The sequence below is a fragment of the Heptranchias perlo genome, chromosome 34, assembly GCF_035084215.1.
Source record: "Heptranchias perlo isolate sHepPer1 chromosome 34, sHepPer1.hap1, whole genome shotgun sequence".
Taxonomy (NCBI): Eukaryota; Metazoa; Chordata; class Chondrichthyes; order Hexanchiformes; family Hexanchidae; genus Heptranchias; species Heptranchias perlo.
The window spans coordinates 18330189-18354449 of NC_090358.1; the positions used below are offsets into that span (position 1 = coordinate 18330189).

General features: G+C 41.6%; 1 protein-coding gene across 4 annotated transcripts in view; it reads left to right on the forward strand.

The window, feature by feature from the left end:
- Nucleotides 1-12132: 12132 nt before the first annotated feature.
- lrrc28 (leucine rich repeat containing 28) overlaps nucleotides 12133-24261 on the forward strand; it is a 46126-nt gene continuing 33997 nt past the window's right edge. Inside the window, exons 1-5 of one of the 4 annotated variants that reach the window (XM_067971548.1) lie at nucleotides 12133-12416; nucleotides 14828-15054; nucleotides 18855-18895; nucleotides 21480-21517; nucleotides 23490-23627. In XM_067971548.1, coding sequence (XP_067827649.1) covers nucleotides 12371-12416; nucleotides 14828-15054; nucleotides 18855-18895; nucleotides 21480-21517; nucleotides 23490-23627 — 490 coding nt within the window. In that variant the 5' untranslated portion in view covers nucleotides 12133-12370. Of the gene's footprint in view, nucleotides 12417-13135; nucleotides 13212-14827; nucleotides 15055-18854; nucleotides 18896-19588; nucleotides 19746-21479; nucleotides 21518-23489; nucleotides 23628-24261 lie in introns of those variants that run through there. The other 3 variants (XM_067971549.1, XM_067971550.1, XM_067971551.1) reach the window with 3 other exon arrangements.

The window sequence follows — 24261 nt, forward strand, 5'->3', positions numbered from 1 at the left end:
AATTAAACAGTTGTAATGGATTTACATATGATGACAAAGATATCAAATAAACCACAAACTATGAATCAGATCTGAATAAAATATGCCAAGCTAGCATTGTCTGCTATTTTTGCACTCCTGAATAAATCAGATTTTGACACAGTTTAGTACCTCCTATGCTGGGGGACTAATAATTAGTGACAAATCTGCAATATATATTGTGCACTGTCTCTGTTGTGAAACTGCTGAGATATACAAAACTATACGGATTCATTAACATGAATTATGATAGAATCACAGTGGGATTTTTTGGCATTTGAAACCAATTAAACTACCTAATTACTTACAGATTTGAGTTAAAGGGATAATACCAAATATGGAACAAGTTGAAATTGCACACTGTCCAATCACTTTAGACCGGAACTCGCTCCCACCGCGCGTGGCCAGGCTGTCCGCACATCCTGCGGATAAAAATTACAAATGTACTCATGGCGTAGGCCTCGCATCCATTTGCTGAATTTTGAAATCTTCTCCAGTGGTGTGCTCCGAGATCAGCTCAGGCCATGTTTGTGTGCAAAGACTGTGGGAATGCAAACCCCTCTCACAAGCAGGCAAGTAATACTCATTCATTTAAAGTGACATTCCCTAATTTAATCGAAGTAAAAATTTAACATAACATACTTTATTATAAAAAGGCAAGGAAATTATTTATAATGTACTGAAACATACAGAAATTAAAAGTTAAAAAAAATATACTTTTTAATAATTTTTTTAATGATCAAAAAATATTAAAATAAGAATAATTAGAGATTCCACATTTTTAAAATTAAATTTTTTGTTGTTTTGCAGTCATTATAAGTCATCGTGCTTTTAAAAAGTAGTTTAGGGCTAGTATTTTCAAGCGTACCTTCTCATGGCATAAGTATCTTTGTTCCAGCTGGGCAGATGGGTAAATTTACGGATCTTTGCTGATTGTATTGATTGTAGCGTAGGTGGCCCTTTAATTCGTAACTGTCAAAACGCCTGTGAACCAGCAGGTTCGCGATTTCAGGGTTTCACTGCACATATGCGCATTCGCAAACTTGCTCTGATGGATTTGACGGCGGTTGGAATGGACGCCATTACGGAGCGGTGTCCAAGGTAAGTAATTTCTGGGCCATTGTGTTGATGTAACCTTGCTGAAGAGAAGCAACCTTCTATGTGATAAGGACCAGTCAACAAAGATAAGACAGAAAACTCCAGAAAGTGAAATTATGCAACACAGGATACTTCATAGGACACAAATATCCAATGTTTCTCCATGGTGATGTTACATACCTAGTTTTAATTGATGCTGGTTCATTTTTATACATGTATTATACACACATACATTTTTATAGATATAATGGCGAACATTTATCTCTCAACTAATACCACCAAAACAGATTAACTTGTCATTCATCATGTTTTCTACTTGTGGGATCTTGCTGTATGCAAATTGGCTGCTGCATTTGTCTAGATAACAACAATGACTGCACTTCAAAAGTAATCAAGAAAAGTGTCATACAAATGCAATTTGTTTCTTCTCTGTGTGTATGTATGTATGTATATATAATATAGATTCCATAATATGTTTTATAAAGACAGAGATAATTGAAGTTTCAAAACAGTACTTTTATTATTAATTTAGATATGCATCTAGACATTACTGTAGGTGCTATTCATGGGTAAACTGAAGGTTACTAAAAGATTCAGGGGAAGTTTACCACTGTTAGTTTACCCACCATATTGCTGCTTTCAGTCTGTGGGTGTAACTGTGGGCCTTCTCGATCATGGTAGGCAAACTGTGAACTACAATTAGGAACCAGCTAAGCACCTGAAATAACACCGGTATTGAAAAGCAAATGCTTACCTGACAAAGTTGCTGCCGAATTGGGGGTTACTGAGGGATGAACGTGTTTTGGCATTTAAACATGGGAAATGCAACGGAATTTGGGTGTTGTCTTTTAGGTCAGTTTAAAATGATTGTACAAAGTAGTTTTGAACATCATTTCCTCCCACACTTTCTAATGAGCAGCAAAGGTTGCTGCTATCTGTTGCAATTGAGTGCTTTAGGCCTGTGGTTTCCTTTTTCTCTCCAGTCTTTGTGAAACTGATTTGAATGAAAGTAGGGCAGACATTTGAAATTTGACTAAAGCTGATGTTTGCAGTGTGTACCCGCTGTGTAATAATATATTTGAATAGTGGTGGTATGCAGGCCATCCTATTGCACATGTTTTGAAGTAGAAAATAATTGGTTTCATTCATTATACCGTCTTCATTCACATTCAGTGATCTGAGAGATCTGAAGGTCATTCAACAGACCCGGGTACTTGAAAATATTGTAACAATTATGACTCTGTTTGCAGAGATGTATTACACAGTAGGCATTTTCATTCACTACCTTGCAGTAACCTGAGTAAGTAATTCTTCAATGTATTCATAGAATCATAGAAGTTACAACATGGAAACAGGCCCTTCGGCCCAACATGTCCATGTCGCCCAGTTTATACCACTAAGCTAGTCCCAATTTCCTGCACTTGGCCCATATCCCTCTATACCCATCTTACCCATGTAACTGTCCAAATGCTTTTTAAAAGACAAAATCGTACCCGCCTCTACTACTGCCTCTGGCAGCTCGTTCCAGACACTCACCACCCTTTGAGTGAAAAAATTGCCCCTCTGGACCCTTTTGTATCTCTCCCCTCTCACCTTAAATCTATGCCCCCTCGTTATAGACTCCTCTACCTTTGGGAAAAGATTTTGACTATCTACCTTATCTATGCCCCTCATTATTTTATAAACTTCTATAAGATCACCCCTTAACCTCCTACTCTCCAGGGAATTTCAAAAAGGAGAAAAAATGATGTGTAAGGACTTAACTAGGGAAAACAGTGTGCAAACAACATTCAGGGGAAGTTTACCCACCATATTGCTGCTTTCCGTCTGTGGGTGTAACTGTGGGCCTTCTCGATCATGGTAGGCAAGATCCTCCTTGAACCCCTAAGGCTTAACCCCTTTAGCGGATTAGCATTTTTCCTATCGGTTTTAGTAAGGTACGATAAATTCTGCCTCTTGTGGAGTACGTCTAAAGCTTATTTTGCTTATCAGTATTTTTGAAAGGGAAATGTTTGGCAAAGCTTTTCACGTTTGTTTACAAATGCACAATGCAATGATGCAAATCACTGTGAAATGACCCATTGTAACAAGAATGACACACAACTATTGTAGCCCTTTCCCCCATACCAAACAAAAAGAAATAATTGCCAAATAATGGCCTAGAAATTCATTGGCATTGTGTCCGTTTGACTGGTGTAAAATGAGTGCCTGTGTCTAATATGGCGTGCGGCGTGTGTGAATATTCTGCCCTGGAAGTACGCTGCCCGCCATATTGCTAAAGGCTCTAGTACAGGCAACCAGAGCAGGAGTCCATCACTCTATTTAACCTGCCCATCCAATTATTCCTTTCTTTCCTGTAAGATACCTCTATATCAGGATTCAAAAATAATTTACCATGATCCTTTCGGTTGCAAGGAACTTCCAGAAGCTAATGATTACAAATAAACAAATTATAAATCCAAACAGGAAAACAATTAAACATTTAATGATCAAGACACAAAACATTTTTTAAAAGAGAAAACTTGTACTCATGTGGTGGTATATATTCTTAACATGAAATTTACAGGAGCACGAGAGAAGAGCAGAGCTCGTGTACCCTGTGTGAGTATCTGGCCTCCTGAGCCCTCAAAGTCTCTCCTCCATCTACTATGCTCAAGTCAGGAGCGTGAGTGAAAACTGACCACTTGCTTGGATGGGTGTAGCTGCAACAACATCCAAAACGCTCAACACCATCTAGGACAGAGCAGTTCATTTGATCGATGCCCCTACCTCTGAACTCAATATTCACCCACTGTGGCAACCGTATGCACAATTTACAGGATGCACTCCATCAACTCACCAGCATTACTTCAACAGCACCTTCCTTCCCTGGGACCTTTACCACCGAGATGGACAACAGCAGCAACGTCGGGGGAATATCATCACCTCAGACTTCCCCTTCAAATCATATACCATCTTGACTTAGATATATATCGCTGTTTCTTCATCGTTGTTGGGTCAATATCCTGGAATTCCCTACCTAACACCATTGTAGGAGCACTATCATCAAACAAGGACTGCAGTGGCTCAAGGAGAAGACCCACCACCACCTTCTCAGAGCAACTAGGCAATAAATGCAGTCTTATCAGCGGTCCCCACATCCCAAAACAAGTAGTAAAAGAAGAATAATGACACAGTTGTGCATATTTCTTCAGCAATTTAACATGCTTTAGGAGCAAGGTGGTCCCAGGGAGGGAGTGGATGTGGGGGAAAATAGTCAGACAAGAGTGCACCGTGGCTAATCTACCTTCCTGGGGATGTGGTTGGATCCAGGTCACTTTTCTTTCACAGGTGATAATATGTTTCCATTGTCTGTTTGGCATTAGCCCGTTCCTCCCTCTGTGGAGATGCGTAGTGGGATTTGTGGGAGGGGACTTGTACAGGCGTTTTGACACCCCTTAACATTTTCTGTTTAAATACCTTCATTGGCAGCTTCTTCCAAATATTAGTCACCCTTTTACTAAAGAAACTATGTCTGAATTTTCTGTTTACTTTTGTTTTACTTATCTTGAATCTGTGCATCTGGTGCTGTAATTCTTTGTATGCCAGAAAAAATTATCTGTTTTCAACTTATCAAATTTTTTCACAATCTTAAAAATTTCAATCAAGTCTTTCCTTAATCTCCTCTTCTCAAGTGAGTAAAGTCCCAGGTTACACAATTGCTCTTCATAGCTCCATCCTCTTAAGTTATGATATTCATCTTGTAATTCTCCCCTGAACACTCTCCAATAACATAATACCCCTTGTGAAGTTGGGAGATCAAAACTATTCATTATAGTCCAGATGTGGTCTCACCAAGGTCCCGTACAATTTTTAAATCACCTCTTTCAATTTATGGGATAGAATTAACAAATTAGCAGTCCTGCAAGAAGCACAAATCAGGTATTCAGACTTGAAGGTAAGTGCGATTTTCCATCCATTTTAATGTTATATGCCCTTTGCTGTGCAGGCCATCATTTGGTTGCTTCCTTCTCTACACAGGAACACTGATCTGATATCTTCCCACTATTTAATTGGAGAAAATTTCTGCTCATCCAGTACTAGATGTCGGACAAGCAGCGTGACAAATCAAAGGCAGTGGGGGGTGGAGAGAGGTGATGATGCGGTAGAGCTGGGTGTCATCAGCGTACACATGGAATCTGATGTGTTTTTGGATGATGTTGCCGAGGGGCAGCATATGGATAAGAAATAGGAGGAGGCCAAGGATAGATCCTTGGGGGATTTCAGAGGTAACGGTGTGGGAGCGGGAAGAGAAGCCATTGTAGGAGATTCTCTGGCAATGGCTGGATAGAAAGGAATGGAACCAGGCGAGGGCAGCTCACTGTGGTCAACCGTGTCAAAGGCTGCAGACAGGTCGAGAAGGATGAGGAGGGATAGAGCACCACGGTCAGAGTCACATAGGATGTGACTTGATAAGGGCCGTTTCAGTGCTGTGGCAGGGGCAGAAACCTGATTGGAGAGGTTGAAACATAGAGTTGTGGGAAAGATGGGCACAAATGGGAGGCGACAACATATTCAAAAACTTTGGAGAGGAAAGGGAGGTTGTTAGTGGGGTGGTAGTTTGCAAAGACAGAAGGGTCAAGGGTGAATATTTTGAGAAGGGGGTGATGACGGCAGATTTGAAAGGGAAGGGAAGTACCTGAGGAGAGGAAACCATTTATAATATCAGCTCACATGGAGGCCAGGAAGGGAAGTTGCGATGTCAGCAATTTAGTGGGAATAGGGTCGAGAGAGCAGGAGATTGGTCTGATGGACAAGATGAGCTTGGAGAGGGCATGAGGGGAGATAGGAGAGAAACTGGAGAATGATGCGAGTTCAGGGCTAGAACAGGGGGGTCCTTGGGCGAAGTTTGGCTTGGTGGGCCAGGGGAAGGGAGGGATGTGGCAGAGGCAGCTGAAAGGATGGTCTCAATCTTAGTGATAATGAAGTCCATGAGCTTCTCGCAATTCTTTTTGGAGGTGAGGGTGAGGTGAGGTCATACCCTCTCCTGACATCCACACATATACTTTCCAGCTGGAATCACTGGAATTTGATCAGAAGCAGAAAGAATGAATTAATTTGTATTTATATAGTGTCTTTCACAAATTTAGCGTGTCCCAAAGCGTTTCACAGCCAATGAAGTACTTTTTAAAGTGCAGTCACTGTTGTAAAGTAGGGAAATGTGGCAGTCAATTTGCGCACAGCAAGGACGCCCTGATTTTCTTCACCAGACATTGAAGCTAGCTGTAGTGCCCTTCCCCCTCTCCTAGTTGTGGTCAGCTAATTCTGATGTGGAGATGCCGGTGATGGACTGGGGTTGACTGGGGGTTTTTTTCCACAACATTCACCTGAGGAAGGAGGAAGCCTCCGAAAGCTTGTGAATTTAAAATAAAATTGCTGGACTATAACTTGGTGTTGTAAAATTGTTTACAATTGTCAGCTAATTCAGCATGGATGATTCCGGGACTATTTCAAAATTGTCCTGTCTCATTACCACACCAGACAATGTATTAATACATTAAACCACCAGGGGGTGCTGTAACTGTGCTGTTGAACCATTAATTTACCTGTCTACTGTCAGCAAAATTTGCCTGACTGTCAGGCAAATGAAAATGCTCTCAGGGATATTATAGACTTCCCAATCGTTATATATCTTGCAAGTGACACAAATAATTTCTTCCTGCTGCCCCTTTATTCCCAATGGAGTTTTTTCTTCGATAGGATAGATTCTCATATTTTCTCTGATGTTAACAGTGCTCTCAGACTAACAGAAACCTGATTCTACAGTTTGAGGTTAAGAATGTAAGTTACAGGATCATTGACCCTTTTATGGTTGATTGACACATGAACATTCTTTGTGCATGGAGCAACTGTAAAAGTGACAGCATTATGGCACATGTAGTTCACAATTTTGTTTGATAGATTTTATTGAAATATAATTCAGTTGGGGCTGGAATCCAAAGCAAGGTAAAAGAATACTAATATGATGCTATTGTGACTGCCTAAACCAAAAATCTTTGTACTATTTCAGCCTTTCTAACAGCTAATGGGCTCGATATTACCAGGGCTGCGGGTTCGCGGCAGGGGGGCTATATCAGTCTGCCCTGAGCGCGATCGCAGCCTAATTGGATCCACTTACCTGTTCTTCCGGGTTCTCCACTGCTGATCTGCGCGTCGGGCGGGCTGCGCATGCACAGTAAGGTCTGTCAGCTGGAGGAGCTCTATTTAAAGGGGCAGTCCTCCACTGACTGATGCTGCAGGAAATAGGAAAAATTACAGCATGGAGCAGCCCAGGGGGAAGGCTGCTCCCAGGTTTCATGATGCCTCACTCCAGGTATTATTGGATGGGGTGAGGAGGAGGAGGGGGAGGACAGAGATCTTCCACCCGGCAGGCAGGAGGAAGCGGCCTGCCTCTGCCACCAAGAAGGCCTGGCTCGAGGTGGCAGAGGAGGTCACCTGCACCACCAACATATCGCCCACCTATATTCAGTGCAGGAGGCACTGCAATGACCTAAGTAGGTCAGCCAAAGTGAGTACACTTACTCATTCCCCTACACTCCATCTGCCACATCACTGCCCCCACCCCACATCTCCTTCTGCACTGCCAACACTACTCTGTCACATCACCCCTCACACCCACTCAAACCTCATCCTCATCTTACCTGCACTTACTCACCTCACCAGTACTCATCCCGCCACTACCACTCAACCCAATCCTCATACAATCTCATGGCTCTATCTCATACTCACCCTCTCATGCATCTCTTTCACGGTCAGCCTCACTCAACCTGCCACTACCTGTGCTGCAGCCACAGGGCATGCAACACATATGTGCAGTAGGCAGCGTAAGGCAAACGTGTCGTGAGCATGAAGGGGATGCACAAGGGTGTTTGAGGGTTTGTCATGGTTTTTACTTATATTTAATTTCTGACCAACTCACATCACATATTATATTGGCACCACTACTGCCACGTCTTTGCGAATCTTGTCTGGTTTGTGCAATAATGCCCTTTCCTGAGGATCACAATGAAGACCCACACCTGATGCCATCCATTGTGTCACTGCAGAGTGGGTGTAGGTGTATTTGCAGGGCTCTTTTGTGCAGTCGACAGAGACGTCGGCGATGTCCCCGGTGGCACCCTGGAAGGATGCGGAGGAGAAGTTGTTGAGGGCAGTGGTGCCTTTGACGGCGACAGGTAAGAAGATGGTGCTCGGGCCAGCCGGGAGCAGCTCGGCATGAAGGAGGCTGCAGATGTCCACGACTACATGTCGAGTGACTCTGAGCCTCCGTGTGCACTGCTGCTCAGAGAGGTCCAGGAAGCTGAGCCTCGGTCTGTGGACCCTGTGGCGAGGGTAGTGGCCTCTGCAACGCGTCTCTCTGCGGTTGCCCTCCCTCCTGCTGTGCAGGTGGATGTGTCACAGCACTGTGTTGTGGAGCTCCACGTGTCAGAGGTAGACAGCGTGGCCGGCGAGGCTGGTGATGCTGTTCGCCCTCCGAGGAGGTCATGACTGCAGCTACGGCGGCCCCCATCCGGAAGATGTACATCTGAAGGGATCCGCAAGGTAGGTACATGTGTCTGGACCCCGGGGTAAGTGTGCAAGTTTGTGAATTTGATTGTTAGGAGGAGGGTGGTGGAGACCAAACTTTGTCCAAAGTGACAGAGTGGCCTCCTGCACTGAGTGAGGGTCTCCCCCCGCCCAGCTGTCAAATGGACCTTTGCAGCTGCCACAGGCTGATGGCTGCAACACGTCCATTTGAATTGGGAGTGTTTCCCCCAGTATGGGAAACAGTCCCAGTTGTTTCTAAAATCCCACCCCTCCTGAAATATTCCCTTAATCAGATCTGTTAACGACCTGAAATACCAAGATAAGTACTGTCAAGTGGCACCCCGCTGGCTTTAATTGCCTGCGGGAGCCCCACATGCGGGGGCTGGGCGCGCACGTCGGCGCATCTGTGGGGATCCCGGAAGTGGGCGGGTTGGAGCCGGGCTCCCGACCCGCTCCGGGATTCCCCGATTTTCGGAGCCCCCCCCCTGCCGGGAACGCACCCGATAGCGGGTGCTAAAATAGAGCCCAATGTGTCAGCTGTGGCTCAGTTGGTAGCAATCTCATCTTTGATGTTAGAAGGTTATGAGTTCAAGTCCCATTCTCGAGAACTTAAACACAAAATTCCAAGCTGATACTCCATTGCTGCACTGTTAGGGTGTGCCGTCTTTCAGATGAGATGTTAAACTGAGGCCTTGTCTGCCTTCTCAGGTAATGATCCCATGGTGCTATTTTGAGTTATCCCTGACATCCTGGCCAACATTTATCCCTTAACCTACATCACTAAAACAGATTATCTGGTCATTATCACATTGCTGATTGTGGGAGCTTGCTGTGTGCAATATTGACTGCCACATTTCCTACATTACAACAGTGACTACACTGGCTGCAAGATGCTTGGGACGTCGTGAAAGGCACTATATAAATGCAAGTCTTTCTTTCTATTTCAGCCTTTTTAATTGGTACAGTGAAGTGTTGTTTCATACCTTTGGTGCCCTCTCAGAGCTCGTCTTGCCTATGCGATCCATTTCCTGTTCCCTTGACCCCAATCACACTAAACTGCTGACCACCTCCCTGCCCCCTCCCCATGCTAATTGTCCTCTTCTCTTTCAAAGCCACTATTATCTACCCCCTCATCAAATAAACCACCCTTCACCCCGACGTTCTTGCAAACTACCACCCCATCTCCAAACTCCCATTCTTCTCCAAAGTCCTTGAATGTGTTGTCACTTCCCAAATTTGTGTCCATCTTTGCCGCAACTCCTTGTTTGAATTTCTCCAATCAGGTTTCCACCTTTGCCATAGACTGAAATGGCTGTGACGAAATTCACAAGTAACATCCCCTATGACTGTGACCATGGTGTTTTATCCCTCCTTGTCCTCTTTGCATCCTTAACATGATCGACCACATCTATCTCCTCCGATGCCTCTCCTCCATTGCCCAATTCAATGGGATTGCCCTCTCTTGGTTCCACTCTTACCTAACCGATCATAACCAGAGCATCTCCAGCAATAGCTTGTTTTTCTGCCCCAGCACCTCTGGAATCCCAAAGGATCTTTCCTTGATCTCCTCCACTTCCTCATCTATGTGCTGCCCCTTGGCAGCATCATCCACAGACATGAGGTTAGCTTCCACACGTACTCTGATGACATCCAGCTCTACCTTTCCACCACCTCGCTAAACCCTTTACAACCTGTCTTGTCAGAATGCTTTTCTGACATCTTGGATGAGCTGCACTTTTCTTCATTGGTTGGAACTGAACCCATCATCTTTGATCCCCACCGCAAATTCCATACATTCTCTTCCCGGCTGCTGTCTCAGGCTGACCAAGGTTGTTTGCAACTGTGGCGTCCTATTCTGCCTTGAGCTGAGATTCCAACCTGATATCCTCTCCATCACACAGACCACCCACTTCCACCTCTGTAACATTGTCTGTCTCTGCCCACCTGCTGTTGAAATCCTTATCCATTCCTTTAACCTCCAGACTCGATTATTTCAATAATCTGCTGGCTGGCCTCCCATTCTCCACTCTCCATAAACTTCAGCTCATCCAAAATTCTGCTGCCTATATCACCAAGTACTCTTACCCATCACCCCTGTTCTTGCTGACCTACATTGGCTCTCGGTCTCCCAACATCTCCAATTTAAAATTGACAACCTTGTATATAAATTCCATCATGTCCTTACCCCTCCCCATCTCTCTAACCTCCTCCAGTCCTACAACTCCCATTCCTCCTGAACTCTGGCCTCTTGTGTACCCCCACTCCTGCTCCGCCAGTGGCAGCTGTGCCTTCAGCCACCTAGGCTCCATGCTCTGGAATTCCCTTCCTAAATTCCTCTGCATCTCCACCTCCCTCTCCTCCTTTAAGAACCTCTTTACAACCCACCCCTTTGACCAAACGTTTGGTAACCTCTCTTAATATCTTTTTATGGCTCCCAGTCCATTTCGTTAAAATGCATCTGTGAAGTGCCCAAGGATGATTTTGCTATGTTAAAGGCGCTATATAAATGCAAGTTGTTGTTATCAGTGTTTGATGCCCAATCCACATTCCTACATTTACTGACCAGGCACTCTCACATCAAAGCCAGTCCTACGAGAGAATGCTGCTGCAACTGAGAAGGGCCCTGGGCAAATGTAGGTAGGCAGGAGTTCTGCCTACAGAACACAGGAATCACTTGGCTGCAGAACTCAGATAGGAGCCCTGCTGAGTGGAAAGGTGGGTAAACGGATGGCAATAAAAGAAAGACTTGCATTTATATAGTGCCTTTCACAGCTGCAGGAAGTCCCAAAGCGCTTTGCAGTCAATGAAGTACTTTTTTTGAGGTGCAGCCACTGTAGTAATACAGGAAATGCAACAGTCAATTTGCGCACAGCAAGCTCCCACAAACAGCAATGTGATAATGAGCAGGCAATTTTTTTTTTAAGTGATGTTGGTTGAGGGATAAATATTAGTCAGGACACCAGGACAATGAAAGAGAGATTAAAAACAGGAAATGCTGGAGAAGCTCATCAAGTCAGGCAGCGTCTGTGGAGAAAGAAACAGAGTTAACGTTTCAGGTCGAAGACCTTTCGTCGGAACTGGAAGGTGTTAAAGAGTTGGAAATAAAGGACTTTAACTCTAAACATCTTCCAGTTCGGACCAAGAGTCATGGAGCTGAAACGTTAACTCTGTTTCAAGCAGCATCTGTGGAGAAAGACTTGCTGAGCTTCTCCAGCATTTCCAGTTTCTATTTCAGATTTCCAGCATCCGCAGTATTTTGCTTTCGAATGAAGGAGAGAATGGGTCGTGAAAAGGTCAAGGTCAAGGTCAAGGTCAGCATTAATAACGGGGCGGGGCCGGACTACAATTCCCAGCATGCTTAGGAAGCGGTCGCTCCTCAATTGACCAATCGGGAGGCCTCATGCTTGTGATGTGAGATTGCGGCACGCGATTGGCGGATCAGAATAAACGAATGAGGAGCGGGATTGTTGTGGCGCTGGTTGTTGGGGGTGTGGAGGCCCCGGGCCCTCGCCGCGGCTCAGTGTGAGGGGAATCCGGCTGCTTTTAAAATGGACCCGCAGCTTGTGCGAAGCTGGAGCGACCCCTCCTTCCCCCCTCTGCATCCCGGCAGAAACTGAGAGCTCGGCCCCACCGCGGCTGTTCTGGGGGTTTGTTTGTTTATTGTGTCCCAGGTTTGAGGAATAGCTTTATGAGGCCCGTGTGTAATCCCATCAATCGCATGTTTCGAAGCTCCAGTAGGTATTTTTTTGTGCAGAGAGTCATATCATGATTTATTTTTAAAATAACACAACTGCACCCTGTTCTTGTCAAAGGAGCTCTGGGCGTTGATCCACTTCTGAGACGTGCCAGTCACTAACGTTTTGTGTTAAGTTGTGGGTCTGCTATTGAAAGAATAAACTGGCATTTATAATAAATACCATGATGCCAAGTCACAGGACATCCAGATATTCAATACAGTGATGTCAAATCCTGAAGTGCTTCATGTACCTTGAAGTGTAGTCATTGGCCCAAAATTTGCTGGAATGGGGCATCTTGCCCCGTTACATTTTTTCCTGCACCCTTCAGCTCTTCCCCACCCCCAATAACTTGCTGGAAGTGCAAGGTGATAACTGCACGGTGAGGGCAACGGGCATATGGGAGCTTGGTGAAGGATGGGACCCACAGTCTAACTACTTATCCAATGAGATTTAAAGATTGAAAAATAAACAGGAAGGACTGAAAAGGAGGGTGAATTAGAGTGGGTGAATTCATTGTCAAATCAGGTACATAAAGAAAAAAAAAAGACAGGATAAGTTTTTAAAAAAAATTAAAATCTTAATTTTTTTAAAAAGTCAACGGCTTGATGGGCTGAATGGCCTCCTTCTGTGCTGTTATGATTCTAAGTCTCCTACAACAATTCACGATCTGAAGGAATGAGACTCCACGCTTTTAATTGTTCACTTTCTGAGCCAGAGGGGTTGGCTGGCAGTCATTGACAATTATCATATTGTCAAAAGGTTACTGTCAATTACAAGACATAACTTTCTGTGGTGAGTTTAATGGGCAATTAATTTGCAAATGCAGCCACTTCATATGAAACTCAGGGAGGTTAAGTGTGAGATGCTGTCTTTGCGAAGCTAATGGGAGTGGTGCATATCGTCCAGCAACTTGTGGCGATTCTCAATTCACGGGTTACTTTTTCCTCGCCATGTGTTGCTGGCCGATTTACACATTAATATTGGCATGCATCATTGAAACATTTTTTTTCAGCAAATTCTGGCCTTATGTTATGTAGGACATAGGCTTTACTTTGGGGTTTGTTTTGCCTAAATTATTTCATTTTGAAATATAGTATAATTTTTTTCTTTGAGGAATGGGAGAGGATAGTCCATAATCTTATCTATTTCCTTCTGCCCTGCCTGAACAAGCTGCCTGATTAAAAGCTACAGCATGCCTAAAATTGCACTTCCTGTGTGTATAGGAAGGGTTATGAAATTAATAGCCAGGAGTTACCTCCACATTTGTGCCCAGATGCACCCATAATCTGGGTGCGAATTACATGGCTTAAAACATTAGAATTTTGGGCATAAGTGAGTTACCCTCATAACTACAATAAGCCCAAGTCTCCTCAATCTTTTATGTTTGTCCATCAAACCCTCTGAATGAATCTCCTCCCACAAAACTGGCCACACGCCTGACTCTCGTGAGTATCCTCCAAATGTGCTTGTTCGGGCGGGTGGTGTCTCATCATTGAGACCAGATTTTCAGACGCAGCAGGAAACAAAGTTTTTGAGTGTTTTATAAAAAAATATCTTTACTGAGCCCTGCTCTTTATTTTCTGTTTCTTTTAATGCATTTTTATGGCATAAATATAAGTCACATTAAATTTTGAACAGCTTCCCCAATTGCAGGTTCTTAAACATTCTGTTCCTGACGTGCATGAATGATAGTTAAATGAGTTGAAACTTAAATTTTGAGACTAAAAGATGAACTATATTGGTGTGGTTTCGGTATTTCTTTGGCCTCGATTATTTCTTTGGGCCTCGATTGTTCATGCTGATTAATGGCTATTTCCACCCATTTTAAATTTGGGTGTATTCTAATGAGATTGGAGGATAATTGAATGAAACTTGATAGCAGCAAAATGAAGGCAACGTTGGGTGTATTTTTGGATCGAACTTTTGGGTTGTGCACAAGGAGGAAGCTCCAGGCCAATATCCCTCAACAAATAATGTCGGAAAAATATAAAACTTCTTGCAGTAGAGAACCTTTAGTTGATAGGACTAGTTAATAGAAAGTTACAGCACAGAAGGAGGCCATTCGGCCCATCGTGTCCGTGCCATTCACGTATGGATAATCTCTATTCTCAATTTCCGCCAGTCAAAAAGCTAAAGCTGGGCTCAGCCATTTCCATCATTTTACAGCAGAATGATTCACATTTTTCCACCAATTTAATTTTTTTTAAAAAGCTACATAAAATAACTACTATGCTACACAAGGCATAGCCTAGCTGTTCTAAATACGGTTGCTCTAGCAATATTAGGGAGGGATTGGATAAACATGGTAAAAAATATTTCTTAAGAACTTTTGCCAGTTTTATTTTGTCATTGGTGGTCAGTGATGGTGCTGATTTATAAAGGGATTTTTTTCTTTTTGGTTAACCTAGGTCTGCATTTTTTAAAGACACCATGCATCTTTTACCTTGTGACAGCTGTTAAAACAATCATGAACACTGACCTTTGGAAAACTATCTTGGTGGCCAAGCAGGAGAAGCACAGAAATCTGTTTCTAAATTACAGGAACCTATGCAAATTTCCTCATGAATTACTGAAGGACGGTGGTTCACATCACTTGGAACATCTCTATATGAAGATGAATTTATTAACAACACTGGTATGTTTGGTATTTCCTGCTCATAGTTGCTTTATATTAAAGAAAGATAAATTGTTAGGCTGACTCAAAAGCAGGTTTGAGGTGGTTTTGTGTGTGATACGAGTTTAATTAAATTTAGTGGCAAACAGGTAAATTTTAAATTGGAGCTGAGTCATAATCTGTATTGTGTACGTTTGGAATGTGATATGACAACTGTATTGTATGTATTGCTGCAAATTTTATGAATAAAGTATATTTTAATGAAAAAAATATAAACCAAGAAAGTTCCAGGTTTGAGTCTCAGCCTGTGCTGAGCTGAGGCAGCTGATTTCATACAGGGTGGTGGTAGGGATACTAAAAAGAATTGGCTAGAGTTCCCATTGCTGGAAGATTGTTTGTGTCGCTGTCAGGTGAGGACATGATCTGGTTTGGACATTGTGCGCCTGCTTTTGAGTAGCCTGTTGACACTCACTGTTTAGGCTCACATGTGAGTGGTGTTGACTGGACAAGGTTTCAGAGTGTGACTGGCAACTGTGGAATTGTACGCCAGCAAAGTGTCAACATCTTTAAGAAGGGGAGGGGAGAAAAATTCAAAGTGATACTGCACAATTTTTAAAATTACTGCACACATGACAAAACCAAATGGAAAGCAAGAGATAATAAACTATTCTGTAAGGCACGGGTATCATTTTTTTGCAGCTGAGCCTGTCGCCTCATTTTGTACTGTTTCACTGTCAAAGAAGTTTGGCAATGCTTAATGATATATGCCTTAATGCAAGGAGAATAGTGAATAAGGCAGATGAGCTAAAGGTGCAGATAGACACGTGGAAGTACGATATCTTATCCATTACTGAAACGGGCAGGAATGGCAGCTCAACGTTCCTAGTTATAGGGATTTTGGATGAGATAGAGTGGGGGATAAAAAGGAGGGGGTGACAAAATGGTTAAAGAAACAATTGTGGCTGTGAGGAGGGATGATATGTTAGAAGGATCATCAAATGAGGCCATGTGGATTGAGCTAAAGAACAAAAAAAGGAACAGTTACACTGGGAGTGTACTTTAGACCCCAAACAGTCAAAGGGAGATAGAAGAGCAAATATGTAGGCAAATTTCTGAGAAGTGCAAAAGCAATAGGGCAGTAATAGGGGATTTCAACTACCCTAATATTAACTGGGATACAATCAGTGCAAAAATTATAGAGGGTGCAGAATTCTTAAATTGCATTCAGGAGAACTTTGTTAGCCAGTATGTAGCAAGCCCAAAAAGAGGGGTTACAGTTCTGGATTTAGTTTTAGGGACTAAAGCTGGGCAGGTGGAAGGAATATCAGTGGGAGAGCATTTTGGTGGTAGTGATCATAATTCAGTTAGATTTAGCATAGTTATGGAAACAGACAAAGATAGAACAGGAGTACAAGTTCTAAATTGGGGAAAGGCCAGTTTTACTAAGCTAAGAAGTAATTTAGCAAAAGTGGACTGGAAACAGCTACTTGAAGGTAAATCAATGTCAGCAGTGGGAGGCATTCAAGGGGGAGATTCAAGGGATTCAGAGTAAACATGTTCCCACAAAGATAAAGGGTGGGACTGCCAAATCTAGAGCCCTGTGGATGACAAGGAGCATACAGGGTAAGATAAGGCAAAAAAAAAGGAAGCTTATGTCAGACACTGAGAGCTCGATACTGCAGAAAGCCTAGAGGAGTATAGAAAGTGCAAGGCTGTGGAGTGTGACATATTGGATGGGATAAAAATAGTGAGAGAGGAAGTATTAAGGGGTTTAGCATTGTTGAAAGTAGATAAATCGCCAGACCCGGATGAAATGTATCCCACGCTGTTAAAAGAAGCATGGGAGGAAATAGCGGAGGCTCTGACCATCATTTTCCAATCCTTCCTGGCGACAGGCGTGATGCCGGGAGATTGGAGGACTGCTAACGTTGTATCATTAAAAAGGGAGAAAGGGATAGACCGAGTATAGACCAGTCAGTCCAAACTCAGCAGTGGGCATATCATTGGAATTAATTCTGAGGGACAGCATAAATTGTCATTTAGGAAGGCATAGGTTAATCAAGAACAGTCAGCATGGATTTGTTAGGGAAGTCGTGTCTGACTAACTGGATTGAATTTTTTGAGGAGGTAACAAGGAGGGTTGATGAGGGTAGTGTATTTGATGTAGTGCACATGGATTTTAGCAAGGCTTTTGACAAGGTCCCACATGGCAGACTGGTCAAAAAAGTAATCCAAGGGAAAGTGGCTAGTTGGATCCAAAATTGGCTCAGTGGCAGGAAGCAAAGGGTAATGGTTGACGGGTGTTTTGTGACTGGAAGGCTGATTCCAGTGGGGTTCCACAAGGCTCAGTCCTAGGTCTCTTGCTTTTTATGGTGTATATTAATGATTTGGACTTGAATGTGAGGGGCTTGATCAAGAAGTTTGCAGATGATACAAAAATTGCCCGTGTCGTTGATAGTGAGGAGAAAAGCTCTAACTGCAGGACGATATCAATGGACTGGCCAGGTGGACAGAAAAGTGGCAAATGGAATTCAATCCAGGTAATGCATTTGGGGAGGGCAAACAAGGTAGGGGAATACACAATAAATGGGAGGATACTGAGAGGTGTAGAGGAACAAAGGGACCTTGGAGTGCATGTCCACAGATCATTGAAGGTAGCAGGAGAGATAGATAAGGTGGTTTAAAAGGCGTACGGGATACTTTCCTTTATTAGTGGAGGCATAGAATATAAGAGCAGGGAGGTTATGCTAGAACTGTATAAAACACTAATTAGGCCACAGCTTGAGCACTGCGTACAGTTCTGGTCACTACAATACAGGAAAGATGTGACTGCACTAGAGAGGGTACAGAGGAGATTTACAAGGATTTTGCTAGGACTGGAGAATTTTAACTATGACAAAAGATTGGATAGGCTGGGGTTGTTTTCTTTGGAACAAAGGAGGCTGAGGGGAGATTTAACTGAGGTGTATAAAATTATGACGGGACTAGATAGAATGGATAGGGAGGACCTATTTCTCTTAGCAGAGGGGTCAGTGACCAGGGGCATAGATTTAAAGTAATTGGTTGAAGGATTAGTGAAGAGCTGAGGAGAAATCTTTTCAGCCAGAGGGTGGTGGGGGTCTGGAACTCACTGCCTGAAAGGGTGGCAGAGGCAGAAACCCTCAACTCATTTAAAAAGCACTTGGATGTGCACATGAAGTGCGTAACCTACAGGGCTACAGACCGAGTGCTGGAAAATGGGATTAAGCTGGATAGCTCTTTTTTTGGCTGGCACAGACATAATGGGCTGAATGGCCTCCTGTGCCGTAATTTTCTATGATTCTATGTATATGCTGCTTACCATTCAATTCAGTGGGAGCTGTTAACTAAGTACCTCAGTCTTGGAGAAACAGTTAATAGCTGTTAGTATTTGGGCTTGAACATTTTGCTCTCATAAGTGGAACTGCTATATAATAGTGATTTCAGTTACACTAAAGAGCACAGGAGAACAAATTGCCAGTGAAAGATTTTATCCTGGGGAAACTTCTTAAACTTCAGTGGCAAAAGCAGATTGTATTGTAGAGCAGTTTACTTTGGCCTGCAGGGCTATATCTTGGAACCATATAAACTTAGCTTGTTCTTTAATCATAGATCTCCCTTATTTATTGCAGTAGAGAATTTTGTTGGTTGTGTACTGCAGTCATGCCTTGTACTGAAAATATGAAGAAATGTTATTGTATATGTAGTTTTACATTTTGTAAAACTCTTAACAGCTACCAAAAGCTCAGTACCCACAAACTGAAAACATTAAAAATTAAGTAAGTTTTTTTTTCTCTCTTCAGCCAGAAAATCTTGGACAGAAACTTCCAAATCTCATTGAATTGTGAGTATTCACAAAAAGCTTTGTTCACATTGATATTTTTTAGCCACACGCAGACCTTGGTTGTCACCATAAAGAATGCAATTTACGTTGCAATGTGAGGCTTTATAAACCAAACATTCACTGCTTAATTTACATTAGTATATTTTCCTGCAGTTAATGTTTTTTTTTACATATTTGCACAGTAATTTTAAAGCTGTGCTGCTGAATGTTAGTTTTATTAAACGTTATTTTAGGTAAAATTCAGTGCGAAGTATCTGTTCTGATTGTGCCCTGCTGTATTGGAGGGTTCTATTGCAATATCTTTTCAGTATGAATAGTGTGTAACCAGATTAAACACCAAATGCAAAAAATGTAAATGGACAAATTATTTAAAATTTTGAATTAATGTGAGGGCATTTTGGGATGAATTTTATTTTAAGTTAGTTAGTCCATACAATATGGAATCTCCAAACCCATGAGCAACAAAATTGCAGCTAGATCCAATTCCTTTATTAAATGTGTTGAACAGTTGATATGCTACACTGTTCTTTTCTGTTTGTCTTATCTGATTCTTGAAGGTTTTTTGTAAACCACCAGAAAACTTTATTTAACATGGAACAGGTAAATGAACAGTATTGCCTTTCAGAAGCACATTTAGAAATTGGAGTCTTATCAAACCATTTTTTCCCTCTTGACTCGTGTGACTGGTTTCAGAGCGGTATTGGTGAAGAACTTGAGGTAGGTTCCCTCTGCACAGTCAGCCTGGGATGGTGCGTGGCACTTGAAAACCGAGAAAGGGAAAAACCTTTAAAATAACCTCAGCCTCTCACCCAAAAAAAAAAGGATAAAGTAAATGGATGTCTTGCAGCAGGTAGGAAGCTTATACATCAAGATCAGGTCCAATGAGAGTCAGTGCTCAAGTGGCTTAAGAATGTGGGATCTTTTGTGATTAAATTTCAGATGTCGCTGACTGTTACCTGTATGTTCTGTATAGTGCCTCTTGTTTTAATGTGTTTGCTTGCTAATTACTGCTATGTTAGCCATGTTGAGCATAAAGGACTATTGTAACTTGGTTTGAAGGTTAACAAAATACTTGATGGACTCGAAGGATAAGGCAGTCAACTGCCATATCTGTTAATATAGCATTATGTATATTTTATCAGGAGTGGATTACTAGTAAATAAACCAGTTACATTATTGAGTGGCAGCACTTGTTGCACTTATAGTAATAGCTGCTTAGTCTCCAGGGGAGTTGTGCATTAATCTTCCTTTATTCTACAGTAAGAAAAATCACATTGCTTGGTTTGATATGGCTGTTACACATCTAAATTAGCCAAAGCATGTGGATATTTTTATTGATTCTCAGTTTACAAAAGTTGCTGGAATTGTGATGTGTGCAATAGATTATAAGAACATAAGAAAGAGGAGCAGGATTAGCCATATAACTCCTCGAGCCTGCTTCGCCATTCAATAAGATCAAGGCTGATCTTCTACCTCAACTCCACTTTCCTGCCCTATCCCCATATCCCTTGATTCCCTCAGTGTCCAGGGGATTATATTGCTATTAATCTCCAGGTGTCACCAATTAAACACCAGATGTATTCAGCTTTGCAAAGAAAATGAAACTGCAATGGAATCTTCAGTTCGACAATATGAATTAAGATGCCGAATTAGTTTATAGTAAACCGGCACAAGATACGCTGGGGTCTGTGATGGCGTTTTATTGAAAAATGAAATTAAATATTTAATTATAACTTAGTGGATTCAATCATTTGGTTTTGTTTGATTTCAATTTGAATCATTTTTAAATTTTGACAATTAAAATTGTTGATAATTTAGTTAATGGAGTTTCATGAATTTAAAAAGAGGGACATAGTGTTACAAGATTACTATACAAAAAGTTTGTAGGTATATAATGTTTAAATTTTAGAGGGTTTACAACAATTTACAAACCTCATGGGAGTCATTTTAGCCTAACCCGCCCGGCAATTGATCATAAAATCGGACAAGGTCTAACCCAGGCACCTGACCTGAACCTGCCCCGTTTCCACCAGACAGGTTAAGTTAAAATGACCAACAGTGTATCTGAAAATGTATTGGTGATGGGCAAGTGGTTTGTTCCTGGATTCAATTGGAATCTGGCATTGTCATCACTTCCAGAGTTCTTTTATGGAGTATTATGATGCTTGGATAGTAATTTGTACTACATGTAGTAAGTGTAGAAACCTGTGAATGCTCTGCTGTGTCAAATCACTTTCTCTAGTAATAGTAATTGTAACCTCATGCAAGGATCAAAAATAATGTTTCTGTGTACTGGTCTAGCATAAGCATGCATAGAAAGCTGAATTTTGTAATTGCAAGAGGGGTAGGTTACTTGTAGTTTTCTGGATATTTAAATTTGTTTCTATTTAAATATATTATTCTTTATATTTACTGTTCTCCCCCTCTGCACACGCTTCCATTTTCCTTTACCATATTGGTCACAAGGGAATAAAGATAACCTTTTGAGCTGCACTCTCTCATTTAGAATCTCATCTCTCTAGCCATGTCAATAGTCACAAATTGTCATTCTCTGAACAAAGATGCAATTCTTTTTCTCTTCTAGATACTTGCATTCAAATAAAATAGCAGTCCTTCCTGAAGGTAAGCATAGTTGATATAGAAAATAATATTTGTTGTTGATTTTTCAGCAGTCAGGCACTTCCATCTTTAAGAAACCCACTGTGTTGTTGAGAAATTAGTACTGTATTCTCCTCAAAATGTTTGCTCTTTAGGCTTAGCGATTATGGTTATTTTACCAAATCAACCTTGTTCGAAAAGGATATGCATAGTCCGGACAATTGTAAAAAGGCCAACTTTTCATCTTCACCTTATTTTGGGGGAAGGAGGAAGAAGCGAGTACAAATGGAAATCAACCAGTCAGCCCAGCTGACGGAGCTAAAAGTGCATAAATATTTAATTCCTTCTGGCGTACATCTGACTGGCAGATGGTTTGAATTTTTGCTTCCTCTTGCTCTTCCTTCTCATCCTTGCCGTCCTCCTCTGTGGGCTGAAGATGAATTTTCAATAATGGTTGGGATTATGCTCTTCTTGGAGCAGATTGAAAATGATAAAAATAGCTATCACCTCTAAGCTAAAAAGAATACCCATAGTGCAGCTAAAGTCAGAGAATAGACATTTTGGAGATATAGTACTGATTTCTTTGAGTCAGGTTCTGCATTACTAGAAGCAAGCTAGTGCAGTATCCATTTTAAAAGGGTGACAAATCAGACCCACGGAACGGCAAGTTTTTAAATGGAATATCATTATCCAGTAAAATAATGGAAATTGTTCTAAGAGATTATCTGGAGGAGTACTCGTATAGCAATAACTTCTCAGTCAGCATGGATTTAAAAGAGGACAGTCATGATTGATAAATATCCTTGACTTTTTTTCAGGACGTTAAAAGTAGGTAGTGGAACTCCTTTATTTATACTATCAGAAAGATTTGGACAAAGTTCCGTGGGAAAGACTTATGTTAAAATAAAAAGTCACAGCATCTTGTGCAGAACATGGGATTGGTAGTCAATAGATGGAAAATCTATTCCATGCATAAGTCCTTCAACTTGCATATTACTGCTTTTTATTTAAATTATCTTTTTAATGTTGGGAAGTTACTTCAATTTCCTTATGAGAAGGGATAATGATTGCGGGTGATCCATTTTCTTTAACCTTTAAGTTTAATTGAGGTAATTTTTTGAAGTCTGCTAAATATTACAATGTCAATTTGTGGACAGTTTTTCTTAACATTTGCTTAAAAATAAGCTGATTCCATTTTTACAGTGTTTGGTTTCTGAAAAAGAAAGTACCCCACTCACTGATTTACAGGAACAGGGGCTCTCACAGTGGTCCCCGTTATATAATCAGTAGTGATCTGAACAGTGAACAGTGCTCACTGCATCCCCCTATGTACAGTAATAGGGACTTGCAATTTTGTTTCTCAATAAACAATTAAATTTGCATTGTGCCACATACATCACTTTAGAGATGTCTAGTATTGTAAAAACATATTTCATGAAGATTGCTTGTAGATATTTTGATACAGAACTGTTCCTCAGAGTATATTCTCAGTATTTGTCCTTCTGGCAGTTCTTTTTTTAGTTCCAACAGATAAAGAATATGTGATGGGGCTGGCTGACAGTACATAATTTGAGCTAAAGCGTGACTTATCTGGGCCCCAGATGAAAGTATTCATGAGTTTATAGTTAGAGCAAGACATCAATAACTAGAGGAACCGGTGCTGTGTGTAATGCTGTTTCCCATTGTTTAAAGTTTGTAGGACGCATAACAATTTAAAGTCTTGCTGTTGTGTATCTGTGTTGTGTGATGTTGGATTGGTAAATAATTCACTACAACTAAACTGTCTACTCAGTTGTGTGTTTTGTTTCACCTAAGAAGTATTATATACTGGGTAAGTATTAGGACTAAGCAATCGTTTCCCATATAGTGAGAAAAGATCTCCATGATATGGTACTGTACATCCAGTAAGCCTTTACCAATTCCAGAGCACATGTTCTTGTGTGTGAATTGTTGAGATGATAATAACTTTTTCATTTTTCATTTTTCTCCTAACTAGCCATTGGCACCTTGGTTAAACTCCAGTCGTTGGATCTTAGCAATAATGCATTGGAAATTCTCTGTCCTGAGATTGGTCAACTGAAATCTTTACGACATTTGCGACTAGCCAACAACCAGCTGAAATTCCTCCCTACAGGTGAGGAAATAGCCCTGAGTGCTAGCTGTGAAAGACATTGAACTGGGTATTTTATATGTACATTTAAACCCAAGGAAAGGCAGACTGGAGTTTCTTTTCCATTTAGGTATCTGTGAATCTGACATAATTGGAAATATGTACTACAGTGCAAGTAACTTTGATTTCCAGCACTTCATTCATTATAAGATCTGCCTTAACTGATAAGAACTGGAGAATTCTGCAGTTCTCAGCCTACAGTTCCATTTGAAAGATTGGGGTAGCAGTAATGGGAGAAATGAGGAAGTCTGCAGGATTGGGGTGATGGATGTTCAGGACTAAGTATGGAAACAGTTTGTGTGATTAAATTCCAGATGAGTTGGAGTTTTTGTAGGGTGTAGCTGAGGAGGGTGGAGGAGAAAGAAAGATCTTGCGTTTATATAGCTTAACAGCCAATCAAGTACTTTTTGAAATGTAGTCACTATTGTAATGTAGAAAACGTGGCAGTTAGACAATCTGTTTTAGTGATGTTGGTTGAGGGATAAATGCTGGCTAGGACACCGGGAGAACTCCCCTGCCCTTCTTAGAAATAATGCCATGGGATCTTTTACGTCACCTGGGAGGGTAGACGGGGCCTCAGTTTAATGTCTCATCTGAA